General features: G+C 45.3%; 1 protein-coding gene across 3 annotated transcripts in view; it reads left to right on the top strand.

Annotated features, from left to right (window-relative positions):
• The first annotated feature begins 10685 nt into the window (after positions 1-10685).
• Positions 10686-15347, top strand: part of UPB1 (beta-ureidopropionase 1) — a 29454-nt gene continuing 24792 nt past the window's right edge. The window contains exons 1-2 of one of the 3 annotated variants that reach the window (XM_019493686.2): positions 10686-10784; positions 13492-13663. In XM_019493686.2, the coding sequence (XP_019349231.1) occupies positions 10750-10784; positions 13492-13663 (207 nt within the window). In that variant the 5' untranslated portion in view covers positions 10686-10749. Of the gene's footprint in view, positions 10785-12721; positions 12862-13491; positions 13664-15347 lie in introns of those variants that run through there. The other 2 variants (XM_059713515.1, XM_006272203.4) reach the window with 2 other exon arrangements.

Raw genomic sequence — 15347 nt, 5'->3', positions numbered from 1 at the left:
GCTATTTTGTCTTCCAGGTGCTCTCCTGCCAGCATCAAGTCTTTTTTGTCAGGGCATGAGTTCAGTAAGCATCACTTATGATGTCAGGCTTAGGTTAACTAATGTTTGCGTGCTGAATTCAGTTGCAATCATCTGTTCAATTCCATGTGTTACTGCTGTGACAGCTGTGGTAGCCTTAAGCAACTAAAGACAAATGACATGGGTTAGGTGCCTTCCCTCATGTGAATTTGGCTTTTAAAAGGTGTCATACTTTAATGGGTGTCATATTTAACCACTTCTTAACAGGGAAGTTAACTCTGATTAATGGAAGGTATGAATTTAAAGTGGAATAGCTATTCCTGATTAAGACCCCATATGGATGCTTTTATGCTGGAACAAGAGTGCCCGTTCCTGAAATAGTTTAATCCACTTTGGAAGTAGCTTAGGTTATTTTAGAAGAGGGGCATCCGCACAAGGTATGAATTGGATGTGGTTATTCTTATGTAATTCCTTGTATGGACAAGCACTAAGAGCGAGTCAATGGTCTAGTTTTAATAGCCAGGAGCCTGGGAATTGGGGCTCCTGAGTATATGAACTCCTTGAGTGTTGACTAGTTCTTGAGCGTTAAATATTTATGGGTGGGTGTGGCAGGGCACTGGTTGAGCTGCCACTTTGGGGGCCTGGAGCTGGCAGCCACCAGGTGCCTGATGGGGGCAGCTATTTTGGGATCTGGGGCTGCCCGTATAAACAGGGCAGTTTGGCTGCTAGAGGCCAGGCAACAACATTGCCTGGCCAGAGGGCTGCGGGTGTCATCTGGAGGTAAGGGAGGAGCTGTAGGGGATGGATAGGAGGCTCCTGGTCCTGGGTACGACCTAAAACTGCACCCTGCCGGGAGTGGGTGGCCTGGTGGGGCTCCCAGTGGAGCGGGAGCCCCCAGGAAATGCCAGGCCAGTTACCACCCTGGTGAAAGGCGGGTTGGGGTGCCTTAACCCCTAGCCCCCACAACCAGGTAGGTTACCCCCTTGTTAGAGGGCCCAGAGGGTGGACCCTCAGAGACTGAGAAAAGGGCCATAGACTCAGGCCTGTCCGGACTTCCCCTGACTGGCCCATGCTGGGGCCAGGACCGGAAGGGTCAAAGGGCTGGGGGCCATCGTGAGGGACGCCCAAGAGCTGAGGGCCTGGGGTCCCAACTGGCCTGGAGGTGGGCCAGGGCTAGTGAGCTGATGGTCTTGGTGGGGGGACCACACCCGAAGGGGAACCAGCTCAGGGAGCTATGGTGCCCGGTATGACGGTGGAAGAGTCCGCCTGAGGGAAGGAATCCAGGTGGGGTTCAATCAGGAGGATTCTGGGGTCCAATTGGGGGCCAGTGATAATGAGAACATCTAGATGCCATCTGCGAGGCTTGGGCTGCGGTGTAGGGGAGAAATGGAGCCGCAGATAGCGCCCCCTGGCATTGGGGCAGTAAATGGGCAGCCTCCTGCTTAATTAACATCTATTAATTAATTAATTAACATCAAGACATGGCAGGCGAGAAGGCGGGCAGTTGGCCCAGGAACAGGTGGGTGGGCCACTCTGAGAATGGCCCTGAGCAGGCCCTCTGTTACAGTGGGCAATCAAAGGGGAGAGGTTTTAATCTGCACGGTCTACAAGAGAAGACTGCAAAATGTTCCATTTTTCAGCAGGTCCAGGCAATCATCAAGAGTGGACCTCCATTCATAAGTGCAGCTGAGGTAGCTTTTCCCTGCATGCCTATTGGTATCCAAGGGGTTAAATGACACTGCTGTGGCTTGCAGGATACAGATATCCAATGGGAACTACTTGCAAAGGGCAGTTTCTTATTGGTTCCTGGTTTCTTTGGTCACAGCTGAAGAGTCTTGGCAGCTGTCAGGGACCCCACTCTTCATTTCATGCAGTAAAAGGCATGTCTGGGGCTAATGAGGTCTGTGATTTAATTATCGATAAGTTTTCTCTGAGGTTGCCCCTGAGACATGGTTTGACGATGATGATGTGGCACCTCTGGTTGTCCAAATGTCATCCACTGGACATCTGGTTCAGTAGACAGGTCCCTGATGAGGGTTTGTTATGTTGATGCCAAATGTTTGCTCCCTTTGTGGGTACTTATGCACCAAAATCATGTTACTTCTCAATTGTCTTTTTTTGATCAAATAAACAGATTGCCTTTGTCTAAGTCACTCACTATAAGCCCTCTGTTAAACTGTGTGGCTCTTCTCTGCAATCTTTTCCCAATTTTCCAATTGTTTGAATTGGATTTGGCATTGCTCCAATATCAGTTTTATCAATGCTTCATGCAAAGGGAAAATTGCATCCTTATTCCTACTCATTACTCTCTTTTTATATACAAGGATTGCATTAGCTCTTTTTGGCCACAGCATTGCACTGGGAGCTCATGTTGAGTTGCTTCTTCACGATCACTCCTAAATTCTTTTCATAGTTGCTGCTTTCCAGGATGCAACATTTTTTTGTGGATCCCCTTCCTCCTAGATATATAACTTTGCATTTGGTGGTAATGAAATGTATTTTTGTTTGATTTGGCCCAGCTTACCAAGTGATCCAGATCACTCAGCATGGGTGTCCTGCACTCGGCCTTCGTGTTGTCTGCAAATTTTATCAGCATTGAATTTATATTTGTTTTCCAATAATTGCTGGACATGTTGAATAGCACTGGGTCTAGTACTGGTCTCTGTTTACTAAGCTAGAAACAGCACTGATTGCTAATGATTCCTCACTGACAGCCATTTCTTGAGAGAGATTCTGTACCTGCTTGAACATACTCTTTATTAATATTGTACATTGCTAACTTTTTAATCAGAATGTCTTGTTGTATAAATTAAATGTCTTACAAAAGTCTGAGTATATTATCTCCCTAGTTTCCTTTTACCAATCAAATTTGTAATCTCATCAAAAGGAAAAAATCAGGTTTCTTTGACAAGACTTATTTTTCATAAAACTGTGTTGACTGGCATGAATTGTAGCCCTATATTTTCATTCTCTCTTAATTAAATCCCAGATCAGGATTTCTGTTATTTGCGTGAGATTGATGTCAAGCTAACCAGATGCGTAGCATTGCTATAATAGTAATTGAAAAATTTCTCCTCTTTACAGTCTGCCTCAGTGATTCAGGTTTTTTTTTATTAAGGTGGTTTTAAACATGTATTGCTTTTACCTTCTTGGCACTGTTCCTTTGTGTTTCTTGTTTAAAACCTCCTGGCTACTCCAGCACGTAGTATGCATATCTGCTATCTGGGATGGAGTTGTCTGTTGAATTGTTGCTGCTGTAGCATCTTGGAAATGGCTAAAACAGATTAGATTATTGTATAGGTTACACTAGATCAGGGATGCTCAGCCAGCAGGCTGTGGGCCAGATCTAGCCTATGAAGTTGAAAATGTGGTGGTGGGGGAGCACTGGCAGCATTAATTGCCATTTCCCTGTTGCCAAATTTCTGGATTCCTGGGAAACCCCATGGGCTAGATAAAAGTGGCCCTGTGTGCTAGATTGCATCTGTGCATGGTTCCTACCTGGCACATGCACAGGGCCTGGCCCTCTGCGTGAGACCCCGCGTGGGATCTGGCCTGAGGACCAGCCCCATGTCACTCATTGAGTCTGCAGGGCCAAAAGGTGGGGCAGCATTGCACTAGATGGATGTAAAAAAACATTCACAGCGTCTCAGATCCTCTCCTGAGTTGACTGATTTTCCTTTTCATAGTGGCACAGAATCCTTCTTGACTGATTTCTCAAATTCAAAATTTCTCAATTCAGAATTTTGGGGTTGCCCTACCCACCATGGTCCATCTTAGTGGTTGTTATGGAGCATGGACATCTTCAACATTAACAGGTCCTACAGTTTATCCTGTAAGACAACACAGTGTATGCTCAAATCCAAATCTAAAACATTCCAGACTCCATGATCACTTCAGGCTAAATAAGAGTTTCCCCTTTGAACTAAATAACAGGTAAATAGCTACTAAGAGCTGAGAAATGCCTATTTCTGTTTGAAGCAGTGGAGGCTTCTGGACATGCTCACTCCACTCCAGGGAATGAAATGGCACAGGTTTCAAGGGGCTTGGGTGGATTGCCAACCTGGATATGTGTAGAGAGCAACTTGGGGAGTTTCCCTGTTATCTACTTTAACAGTATTGTTTGAGGTGACTCTATTTCTACTAATTAGTCAAAAAATGCATGCAGCCAGAAACCCAGCATTATATCAGAAGCAAACTGGGGCTGGGGAATCCAACTCCCAATGTATATTGACTACTGCCCTGCTCCAAAACATACAGTACAACACTGGATTACTCCAGGAATTGGATTTCTTGGACATTTTCATTCATCCAGGACAATAAAAAGGACCTGGTAGCTGTGTTGCTGAAAGCAGCTTTCTGAAAGTTCTTGTGACTGAGAGCAGTTCTTCTGATGTTACCTGCTTTAAACCTTGCTACAAACGCATGTGAAAGCAGCTAGTTAAAATGGGTATTCAAGAGCCCCCTGCTGGTGGCAGAAAATAAATATTTGGCTTAAGAAGAGAAGAAAAAATGCTTTTACTCTGATTACTAAACTCACACAGTGCTTCAGCAAATACATTATTACTAGCAACTGTCAGCATCGTACTGCTTTGGAGGACTGCTGTGACCTGTAAGATTATCCCCATTTTATGGGCAGGAAGACTAAGACAAACTTAACTTGTGACTGGCCCAAGGTCACCCAGTCAGAGTTAGAACCCTAAGCAGAGTTTCTAGATCTTAGCCCTGTGCTAAGATGACTGCAGTATAATACCTTTCACTCCATCCTGACTAACTCAACTAAATCTTTTGCACTCCAGAAGGATCATGTGATTTTTCCAGGATGATTATCTACCTACCTCTGTGTATGGCTCACTATTTGGCTTCACTCTAGGCCAGTTTAGTTCATGACATTTTACTTTTCTCTAAGACTTTTTTTTTGCGGGGGATATTCCACTCTGCCATGTCCCCTGAGGGTCCACGGCTTGTCTCGTGACATCAGTTCCTCCCCATTTTGTAATGGGATAGATGGATCTCTCTCTCCTGTGTTCTTCTGTGCAATTTCTTGTTTCTCAGACATGCGTTCAGGAAATTTACTGTCTAAACTCAATATAGACATTCACGTATAACAACTCTAAGTCTTTTCATCAACCTCTTTATCTTTCTCCATGTTTCTTCCCTGTGTAACAAAACTGACCTTACAGTTGTATTAAAGGTCCAAAGTTTGGTTCTCAGTTGAATTTCACTTTACTTCCAAGCTGATTTCAGGAGAGTAAAAACTACTTGTGTTTTCAGTGTAGCACAGATCTCTCCCTTTCTACTACTGGACCACCTGCTAATATAAATGAAGCTCTCCACATTTTCAATACATGAGTTATTCACATCTACAGGACTTTTTGTTGTATTTACTCTCATTGATTTATTTTCTCTGATTGATCAACCTGATGTTTTTAGCTTGTTTTTCCAGGCTCTTGTCTTCTCAGTTATATCTTGCAATCTCTGGGCTATGAAACAGACGCTGTTGAAGAAGGCTGGATCTCCAAGTGTTGTGTTTATCTAACCTGTACCTCTGTCTTTTCCTTAAGAACTGGGCTACTTGTTTTCCAGCCGATAGCTGTAAGTAATAACAAGCACAACAGAAGTCATGCTTGTTTCACATATCATGCCTGCATGTTAAATCCTCCAAAAGGGAGCCATGATGGATTCCTTTTATCTTCACATCCAGTATAAAAAGCCTTTCAAGATATTAACCATCTTTTCCAGAATTCCAAAAGGTTCTGTTAGTTTTTGAAAGGCATCAAATGCCTTTTCAAAACCTATGAAGTTTGTATACAGTGATGACTGCCACCGAATACTCTGCAGAATGATCATTTGCAGGGTAGCAATATGCTCGAAACATAATTTCTATACCCTGAGGCCAGTTACTTCATCTTTCAATTGGGTGCCCACTGCCCCTTTCTCCTCTCTAATAACTTTCTTGCCAGAATTTTGCTTGGTATTAAGAAAAGCATCTCTGGTTCTTAAAGTGTGAAAGACTGCCTTTCTTCAGGAATTTAACAACAAGACCTTCCTTCTAGTCATACAAAGGACATCTTTTTCTTCCTATATTATGCCAAACAGTTCACTTCTACTAGTGCAGTCTAGCAAATGCTCAAATCATTTGCTGTGACAACTTATTTATAGTAAGTGCCTAAGTTTTGAGCTCTGGGCTTCCTGAACCCTTCTATGCAAAACAAATCCACCAGATTTATTCTTTTGTTCTTTTAATAAATTGTCCATGAAATTCTCCCCTCCCACTCCAAACCCCACTGGTATATTCACATTCTCAAGTGTTCAGTGTTTTTCCTTTCTGTCTTTATTCCAATTTATTAACAATTTATACACGGTATTTTTTTCCCATCCCCCAGGATTTCAGCAACAAAAATAACATTGAACTTTTGAGAGTGTAATGCAGTCTCAGTGGTGAGATGTTTGCAGAAAGTTACCAGAATGATCAAGGAATTAAGGTTCTTAGATGTGAGTTTATTAAAAGTGTTTGAGTGCTTAGAACTGTAGTGATCTTACTGGATTTTGCTTTTTTAGGGAGGATGGAATATCACAAACAAAAATTTTGTAGAATTTTCAAGCTGATTTTTTGACATTCGCAAAATTAGTCTGAGATTGGGAAACTTTGGAAGGGGATTAATTTGAAACCAGGAAAAAACTCTCTCTAGTGAGAAAATCTGGCACTATAAACAAAAGGACTCTTCAATAGCTCGGCTGGCATGAGTTAGGCCTGCTACATCCTCTGAAGACTGAGCAGGATTGTTACAGCTGGCTAAGCTCCAGGGCTTGGGGAGAGGGAAAAGTGACCTTAAGTCACTTTTTCACTTACCAGTCCTAGGGACTGCTGGCAACTCATTTGGTCCCTGGGGCATACATACCAAAACTGAGCCTACATACCATGCTGAGTGACCATTTCCAAGGTGCTACAGCTCTCCTTTTGCCTTCTAAGTGTCTCTGATCCTGGGAGGGGCAACAGTCAGCTATGCCAGGATCATAACATGATTTCCCCCACCCAGAAAGAGTTCTGGTTGGGCCTTTAGTTTACTTATGATAAAGTTAAAGGTTGTGTGGAAAAACAGGAGCTGGGTTCAGATTTTGAAACTTCTGCCACAAAAAGATCAAGGACAACAAAAACTCCTTTTTTAAATACACAGGGGGTATGAAGAAGGCACCGGGTAACATGGGGCCCCTGCAGGATACACTTGGCAATCTGGTGGTTGCACCAGAGGAAAAGGCAGACCTTTTTAACAATTTCTTTGCCTCCTTTTTTTTTGGGCAGGGACTGGGACTCCCGCACTTAGATTTAAGACTGACTCAGGAGAGACTCCGCCAGGCCTAGGGTCAGTGAGGACCAAGTTAGGGAACTTCTGGAGGGGCTGAACGTGTTCAGATCAGCAGGCCCAGACGCTCTCCACCCCAGGGTGGGGTGAGGGAATTGGCAGGGGTCATCGTGGGGCCCCTGGTATGGCTTTACAAGCACTCGTGGTGCTCTGGCCAGGTGCCAGACAACTGGAAGAAGGCCAAGGTGGTCCCTATTTTCAAAAAAGGGAGAAGGTCATAGAGCCCTGGAAGGATGTGAGCAGTGGAGTCCCCCAGGGCTCAGTCCTCAGGCCCATACTGTTCAATTTCTTTATTAGAGATTTGGACGAGAGGGTGAAAAGCACCCTGTTCAAATTTGCTGACAACACCAAGATTTGGGGCGAGGTGGGCACACTAGAAGGGAGGGAAAGGATACAACTGGACCTGGACAGGTTACAGGGCTGGGTGACTGTGAATAGGATGGGATTCAATACTGACAATACTGACTATTTATCTAAACCCAGCACTCTTTCCTGCCTATGCAGGGGGTCGGACTCAATAGTCTATTGAGGTCCCTTCCGACCCTAACATCTATGAATCTATGAAGTACAGGGTACTGCACTTGGGCAGTAGGAACCAGCAGCATACCTATAGGCTGGGGAACTCCCTTCTCATAAGCACAGTGACAGAAAGGGATCTTGGAGTCATTATCGATTCCAAAATGAACATGGGCCGCCAATGTGAGGACACAGTCAGTAAGACCAACCCCCCCTTGTCATGCATCCACAGATGCATCATGAGCAGGGCCAAGGAGGTGATCCTCCCCCTCCATGCGACACTGGTCAGGCCACAGCTGGAGTACTGCATTCAGTTCTGGGCACCCCACTTCAAGAGGGATGTGGACAGCATTGAGAGGGTCCAGAGGAGGGCCACTCGCATGATCCGGGGACAGCAGGGCAGACCCTACAAGGAGAGGCTACGGGACCTGAACCTGTTCAGCCTTCACAAGAGAAGGCTGAGGGGGGATCTGGTGGCTGTCTTTAAACTCACCAGGGGGGAACAGCGGGGAATGGGAGAAACCCTGTTCCCCTGAGCACCTCCGGAGTAACAAGGAATAACGGCCATAAACTGTTTGAGAGTAGGTTCAGGCTGGACATTAGAAAGCAATACTTCACTGTCAGAGCGGCTAGGATCTGGAACCAACTTCCAAGGAAAATGGTGCTGGCTCCTACCTTGCGGGTCTTTAAGAGGAGGCTTGACAATTACCTAGCTGGGGTCATATGAGTCCAGTATTCACTCCTGCCCAGGGCAGGGGGTCGGACTTGATGATCTACTTAGGTCCCTTCTGACCCTACAGCTATGAAACTGCTAGCACACTTCTGGTTTAAGACTAGTTTTGGCCCCTTTCTTAATCTGATACAAATGCTTCTCACGTGAAAAAAGTAGAACAAGGAGAAATGTCATTCAATAGTAGAGTGTATGAAGAAATCAACAATATACGGCAGAGGGGCCAATTTTAAATGGACAAAGACAATTTTCCCCTATCGCAACATCCCACAGAACCTCCCTAGGGTGGGTAAAAGAACCAAACATGGGCAAGAAGGAAGCTGTTTAGCCTTGACTAATTAAACACTTCTCTAATCCCTCTGACAATGTTTCTTTTGCTAATTCATCCACCTTTTTTACATCTGGAATACTTTGGATCAGAAATTAGCTGTAAGTGTTTTCACTGCCGGATGGGAAGTAAGAGGGGGTCTTTCGGCCCCAGATATTACTTAGTAATCTGTTATTAATAACAAGAGGCTTGTGAGATCAGGGAGTAGTCACAGGCGCCTGTTAATGCTTTAGCTGCTCTAGAAAGACCTTTGTGATCAGTATCAGGGAATGATAGTGAAAGAAATCGTCAGGAAACGTGATGTACGTGATAGCAGCAGGATCTGGGAGGAAGACAGACATTCCATGGAGAACATACACACGCAATAATTATGCAGGAAAGCAGAATTCTGCTTTATAAACACAAGCCTGCCTTCTAGCCCTGACTTGTGGCCATGTTCAGCCTTCATTCCTGTCTTGAGTTACAGTGGAAAGATTTTGCTTGTTTGTTTAAACCAGTCCTTGGGTCTTTCCCAGTCTTGGCCTAAATCCTGGATTTGCTTGGCTTTTAATTTCATTCTGTCTCTCAGAGTCCAGTTTTATGCCAGGGACACAAATGTGGAGCTGTTTGGGAATAATCTTCATAGCTTGTGTTGCATGACTATAGGGGTATAGGTAGCTGATGGGAACAAGAGTCCTACAAGAATTGACTCTGGACTGTTTTTACCAAGATCCAGTTACAGGGATGCTGTTGGACTACCCACTCTGGGTAATGTGGTGAGGTGATTGCTGGGAAGACTGCAGCCAGGTGGGTACCCAGTTTCTTACTCTGGAACCTAGCATCTCCAGGCTTTTACTTCTGGACTATCACAGACACCCCTGACATCCAGCTGTTTAATAAAAATGAGATGTTAAAAAACATATGCATCTTTTAGAATTTATTGTACGGTCATTGTAACATCCATTCTTGGGTCGGCTGTCTTCATCTGAGCAGCTTATCACAGCAATCTGCACTTATGTCAGAGGGTTTAGTTATTCCACAGAACTCACCAGTTTTAGATGGTTTAGGTGATGCAGAATCTTGGTAAAGGGTGAATTGTTGACTTGGGTTAAGGTATAAGATCTGGATTGGATGGTGTAAATCTGATCTCTCTCTAGAACAGATTGATTTGGAATGTTCAAATTTGCATCCAGGCTCTCTCTGTCCCTCTGTGATACACCTTATTAGCTTGCCTTGCTGCTGAATGTAGTGCTTTGGAGGTTTGTTTTGCTGTCTGGAATGTTCCTTTATCCACACACAGTCCTAAAAAAATAGCCTGATCTCCCTCCATTCTTATTATGACTTTATGCCTTGTCATTTCCTATTCAATGCTGCCTTGGCTCTATTGATGCTGAGTTGTTTATTTGGTGCACAGGAAATGTATTGCATTGTTTTTTCAGGTCTTTTCTGTTCATGAATGTGTTTTTTTTCAGGGGCTTCAACTTTATTGCACTTAAGTCCATTTCCTACACACAGTACAACTCAAATGAGGCTAAATGACAAACAAACAAGCCACCAAAAGAAAAGTCATTAGCGGTTCATGCTAAGAATAGAAGAACTTGAAGAGTTCAGCTATGTGACCTCCTTCAGGAATTGAATACAACATAGACCTGCTGCTCTGTTTTTTCTTTTTTGTTTGCAGTGTAGACAGAAAAAAACATGGTGAATTCCAAAACAAGGCCAGGCCTTTCTGCTTGTTCCCAGTGCTCCTGGAACAACAATGCTAAAGAATATTTTGGCTGTTAGCTGAAATCTGGGCACTGACATGCAAATGAGCTATGCAGCGGTCCTTTAATTTTCCTTGCGGTTTCAGGTTAGTATACCATTGATTTTCTGTTGTACAGTGCTTATAAATGCCTACCGTCTTTTCCCCCATAAAGTAGATGAAGTTATCTACTAGATACAGCCATTACAGCCTGGCTAGAAGAGCACTTTAAGATCTTCAGGTGAAAGCTGCTTTATCAGTGTCAGTCACTCTTGTGTTGGTGAAACAAAAATATGTCCTTCAAAATAGCTGGTTAAAAGCTAATGATATTCAGGTACTGGTAACTGGTGTTGCCAAGTCCGCTTGGCCACATAAGCAGAATTGGGCTTGTTTTTTGTTGGGTTTTTTAAGTCATTTTAATTTTTTGAGAGTTGTGAGTTGATAAGCACCCTCACTCCCTTCTATTTGAAATGGATTGGGCTTGTTTTTAAAGGCAGTGATGCTTTTTTTTTTTCCCATGAAACTTGGCAACACTGGTGGTAATTTAGGAGTTGAATAGAAACTCTTAGATAAATGAGGTATTATACTTAACAGTCTAGATGTTTTCTTAATTTTAAAACTGTTTTGTCACCTTTTCTTTTGCACCATAACATCATCTTCATTATAGATCTTTAAAAAAAATCCCTAAAAGACTAGAGAATTAGCTATGGGCATCTCTGTGCCTTGCCTAAGTATTTTTCCCTGTTTCCAATGTAAACATCAAATCAGTGCATCTGCCCCTCCAGTATACTTTGCATATAAGGTATTACTGTAACATTTTTGGATAAAGAAGTGCATTTGGGGACAAAAAGTACTGTTTCCCAGTAGCGTTTTGAAATGCCAGATTATTCCTGGATTCTTGCTGTTTAGATTAAAGTTAAATATTAGTCACTCTTCCCTGACAGACTTTTATTTAAGAGGCTTAATATTTAACTTGAAAGCCCTGGCAATCACAAACACTAAGTGCTGTGTGTTGCCATGTTCAGTAGGAGATGCAGACTCTCAAAATCATGATTTTGATCTATTTAGGTGTGTGTAACAGTCTCTGGGCTCAGTAACCTGTTTTCTCATTGGAGCAAAATACATGCACGTTATTCATTTCACAGTAATACCTAGAAATGGAAAACTGTGGCCATTAGCTACTGACTGTAGTGAGAATAATAGGGTTGAAACAGGATGGCTTTCTGGTAGTCACTGAAGGACAGATCCTTTCTTCATACCCAGTGTTCCTTGTCTCAGATTGGTGTCTAAATGGAGATTGGTACATTGCCTCCTTCTTTTGTTTGATCTGTCCTTTGTGTGGCAGATTGATTCTCTCTGGTTGTGGGATGATTTTCCAGTGATAATATAGGGCTCAAAGCCAAGCTGAGAGGACTGGGTTAATCATTACTGTTCCTGGCTCCTGCAAAGTGTCTTACTGCAATTGAAAAGACCCACGTTCTGGAAACCATGACGCGTTACATAAAGCACGAACGTGTGAACGTGTTCCTTTAGCTCCCTGCCCTGCCGCAGCTGCGCCTGCTGGCTAGCGTGGCTGAAGGGCCTCAGTGGGACATGGGGCCCATTGCCCCCCTGGGCAGCAGAGGCAGAGCCTGCCCTTCCCAAGGGACTCTAGCAATGCTAAGGGCCCCGTGCCATGGGGGTAGGCCAGAGCAGTGGGAGCCTCTCGCAACTTGTCCGGGTCCAGCTCAGGTTGGCTGCCAGCAAGCAGCAGCTGGGCCATGGAGGGAGGCTGGGACGGAGCCATCAGCCCTTTGGACACCTGCCCAGGCCCGGGCCCCAGAAGCGGCAGCCCCAGCTGGGCTGAGGCAGGGGGCGGGAGAGGGGCGGGGGTTCTGCTGGGGGCGTGGCCCGGCCGGGGGCGTGTCCACAGGGCGCGGGGATGGGGTCCTGCCGGGGGCGTGGCCAAAGGGCCCAGGGTGTTCTGCCGGGGGCGTGGCCAAAGAGCCCGAGGGGGGTTCTACTGGGGGTGTGCCCACAGGGCGCAGGGGGGGTCCCACTGGGGGCGTGGCCGGCGGGTGGCTGTGCCAGTGCCCGCAGCGGCCATGGCGGCGGAACTGCGGTCGCTGGAGCGGTGCCTGGAGCGGCACGTCCCGCTCGCGGAGCTGCGCGAGGTGAAGCGGATCCTCTACGGCAGCTCCGCGAGGTGCGGGACGACCCCGCTCCCGGCAACCACCGCGGCGGCCTCAAGGGGTGCTGGGAGGCTGGGCCGGGGGCGGCTGCGTGGGCGGGGCGGGGCCTGGCACGTGGTGGTGGGGAAGCCGGAGCGTGGGGGTCTTCGATCTGCGCGGTGCGGGGAAGCCCGTGTGGGAGCTGGGTGGCCCCAGGAGGGCCGGGGGTGCTTGGGTCGCAGGGTTATCAGTGAAGGGCAGGAGTTCGCAAGCAGCGAGGGCTGAGGTTCTCAACGAGACGGATCCTTTGTAGGGTGCCCCAGGCGTGAGATGATAAGCAGATAAGTCCTGGCAGGCTTGTCCCTGTCTGGTGGATCCTCAGCCCAGCCCCAGTGCAAGGAGGGGAGCCTGGTCATGTGTACACTTGGTTTTGAAATCGGGTGCCGCTCCACTCACAAGGTTATGGAGGGGGCCTTGGGCTTGAAACGGTTGAGAGGTGCTGCTCCAGGGAGCTTTGCTGCCACTTGTGAAGTTGTGCACTGAGGTGAAGCAGCAGGGAGTTACGATGACTTCTGGGAGTGACACCTGCTGTCCTGACCCTTCCTTAATATCAGGTGCAGAGCGGGGAACGTCTCGGCACGTAAACGTTTTCTGTCTGATTTCAGAGAACTCAATCTGCCAGCTGCTGCTGTATCCGCAGGAAGAGAGAAGGATTTTGAACTACAAGGCTATGGATTTGAAGCTGCAGTAGAACAGCTGAGAACGCCACACATTGTGCGAGTGGGACTGATTCAAAATAAAATCCCACTTCCCACAGATAGCCCTGTGGCAGAACAGGTACGGTCACCTGCACAGGGAGATCTGGGTCAACAGCCTCTTTTTTTCTATTCCGTACACCAATATTACATGAAACACTGTGGTTCTTGTGTGACTTCTGCTGCTAATTTGTTGGCTTATATTGCCTGATGCTCTTGGATTTTACTGTTTGAAGAGTAAACTGAAGGGAAATGTCTAACTAAATTAGAAGGTGTAGCTCTATCGGAAAATCCCCTGTGTGCTGTTTGCTTACTGAGTCACCCAACCTGTGTGCAATGTTTCTGAAACTAAATATTTAGTTACTGGATTTTCTAAATGAAAGGCCTTTACCTGTCAGCTCCCAAGGAACTGAAAAGAGCTACATCCCATAAAGGCCTTGTGACCTCTATGGAATTGATTGTAGTTGAAAGTGTGCATGAAAACAGGTATGGATTACTAAAGCAGTGTGGCGCGGAGGTGAAATGTGGGGTGAACATTTTTATGATCATCTTGAATTCTTTAGACAGTAGTAAATTAAAGGTATTGCTGCTTGAGGAGTCTTCCAGTGTTCATTAGCTGGCATCTTTCTGTGACAACAGATGCACGTCATCACATACATGTTCTCCATAGTTCACAGTCCTCAAAACCAAGGTAAATTTCACATTTATGAAAAGCTCTGGTGACATCCAGTACAGGAAGCAATCCCCAGGCTTTTTTTGAAGAGATTGCTTCTAAGGAGTGAGAGTAGCATATTCTATAGACTGTTCATGTTCTTTGCTCTTCTGTGGAATTTGCACAACCAGAGTACCACCTGCTGCCAGTTGTCATCTGGATGTGTATCCAGTAGAAACTGGCATGAGACCATCCATTCATTTTGCATAAACTCTTAGTTGTATCTGCTGGCCAGACTTCTATTGAATTTGAAATATGAACACATCTAAATGGCTTCTGATCTCATCACCTATTTTGTCTGTCCTTATGTCCATCTTTAATAAGAGCAGAGTTCCTATGCAAAAAATTTATATTAGGTAAAGAAAAATACAGTCTGTCCATTGCTAGTATCGTGCTTCTTTCTTGTTAGTAATGCACTGAGATGATGCTTTAGAGCAGTGTTTCTTAACTCATGGGTCGTGACCCAAAAGTGGGCTGCAAGAATATATGAAAGGGTTGTGAATAAACTTAAAAAATGCATCAACAAACTTTAAAAATTGATTCTCCTTTAAAGGAGAAAATTGTGGGAAACTGGCTTTTCCCTTGCAGGCTGTCAGGGTTCCAGTCTGCAAAGGGCTGCTTGGGCCCCACTCCGCCCCACACACTGCGGGGCTGGGATCTGGGGGCAGGGGGCAGCAGGTCAGGAGTGAGGGACACTGGATCGGGACTGGCCATCAATGTTTACAAATGGGTCTGCATCCAAAAAATGTTGAGAACCACTGCTTTAGAGGAAGGAACTTGGGAAAACTGATTGAAGTGTGTTTTTTTTATTAACTTTGTGTATTTGTGAGAAATAATAACTTCATAAAATGGATTGAAGCATGTATTAGAGAGAGAGAGAGAGAGAGTGTGGGGGAGGGTCCCATTCTAGGCTTGTAAATATGGTCTTTTCTCATGAGGTCAACACATGTTCTAAAAGGAGCTGGTTGAACCTCAGAGTTAGCTATCCGTGGGCATACCCTTTCTCCCAATCATCCCATGTCTCCTTATCCAAACAAAAATGGTTGTCCAAATC

Source organism: Alligator mississippiensis, chromosome 10 (genome assembly GCF_030867095.1).
Source record: "Alligator mississippiensis isolate rAllMis1 chromosome 10, rAllMis1, whole genome shotgun sequence".
Lineage (NCBI taxonomy): Eukaryota > Metazoa > Chordata > Crocodylia > Alligatoridae > Alligator > Alligator mississippiensis.
Note: the sequence above shows the minus strand (reverse complement) of the source record. Positions and strands in the feature narration are given on the sequence as shown.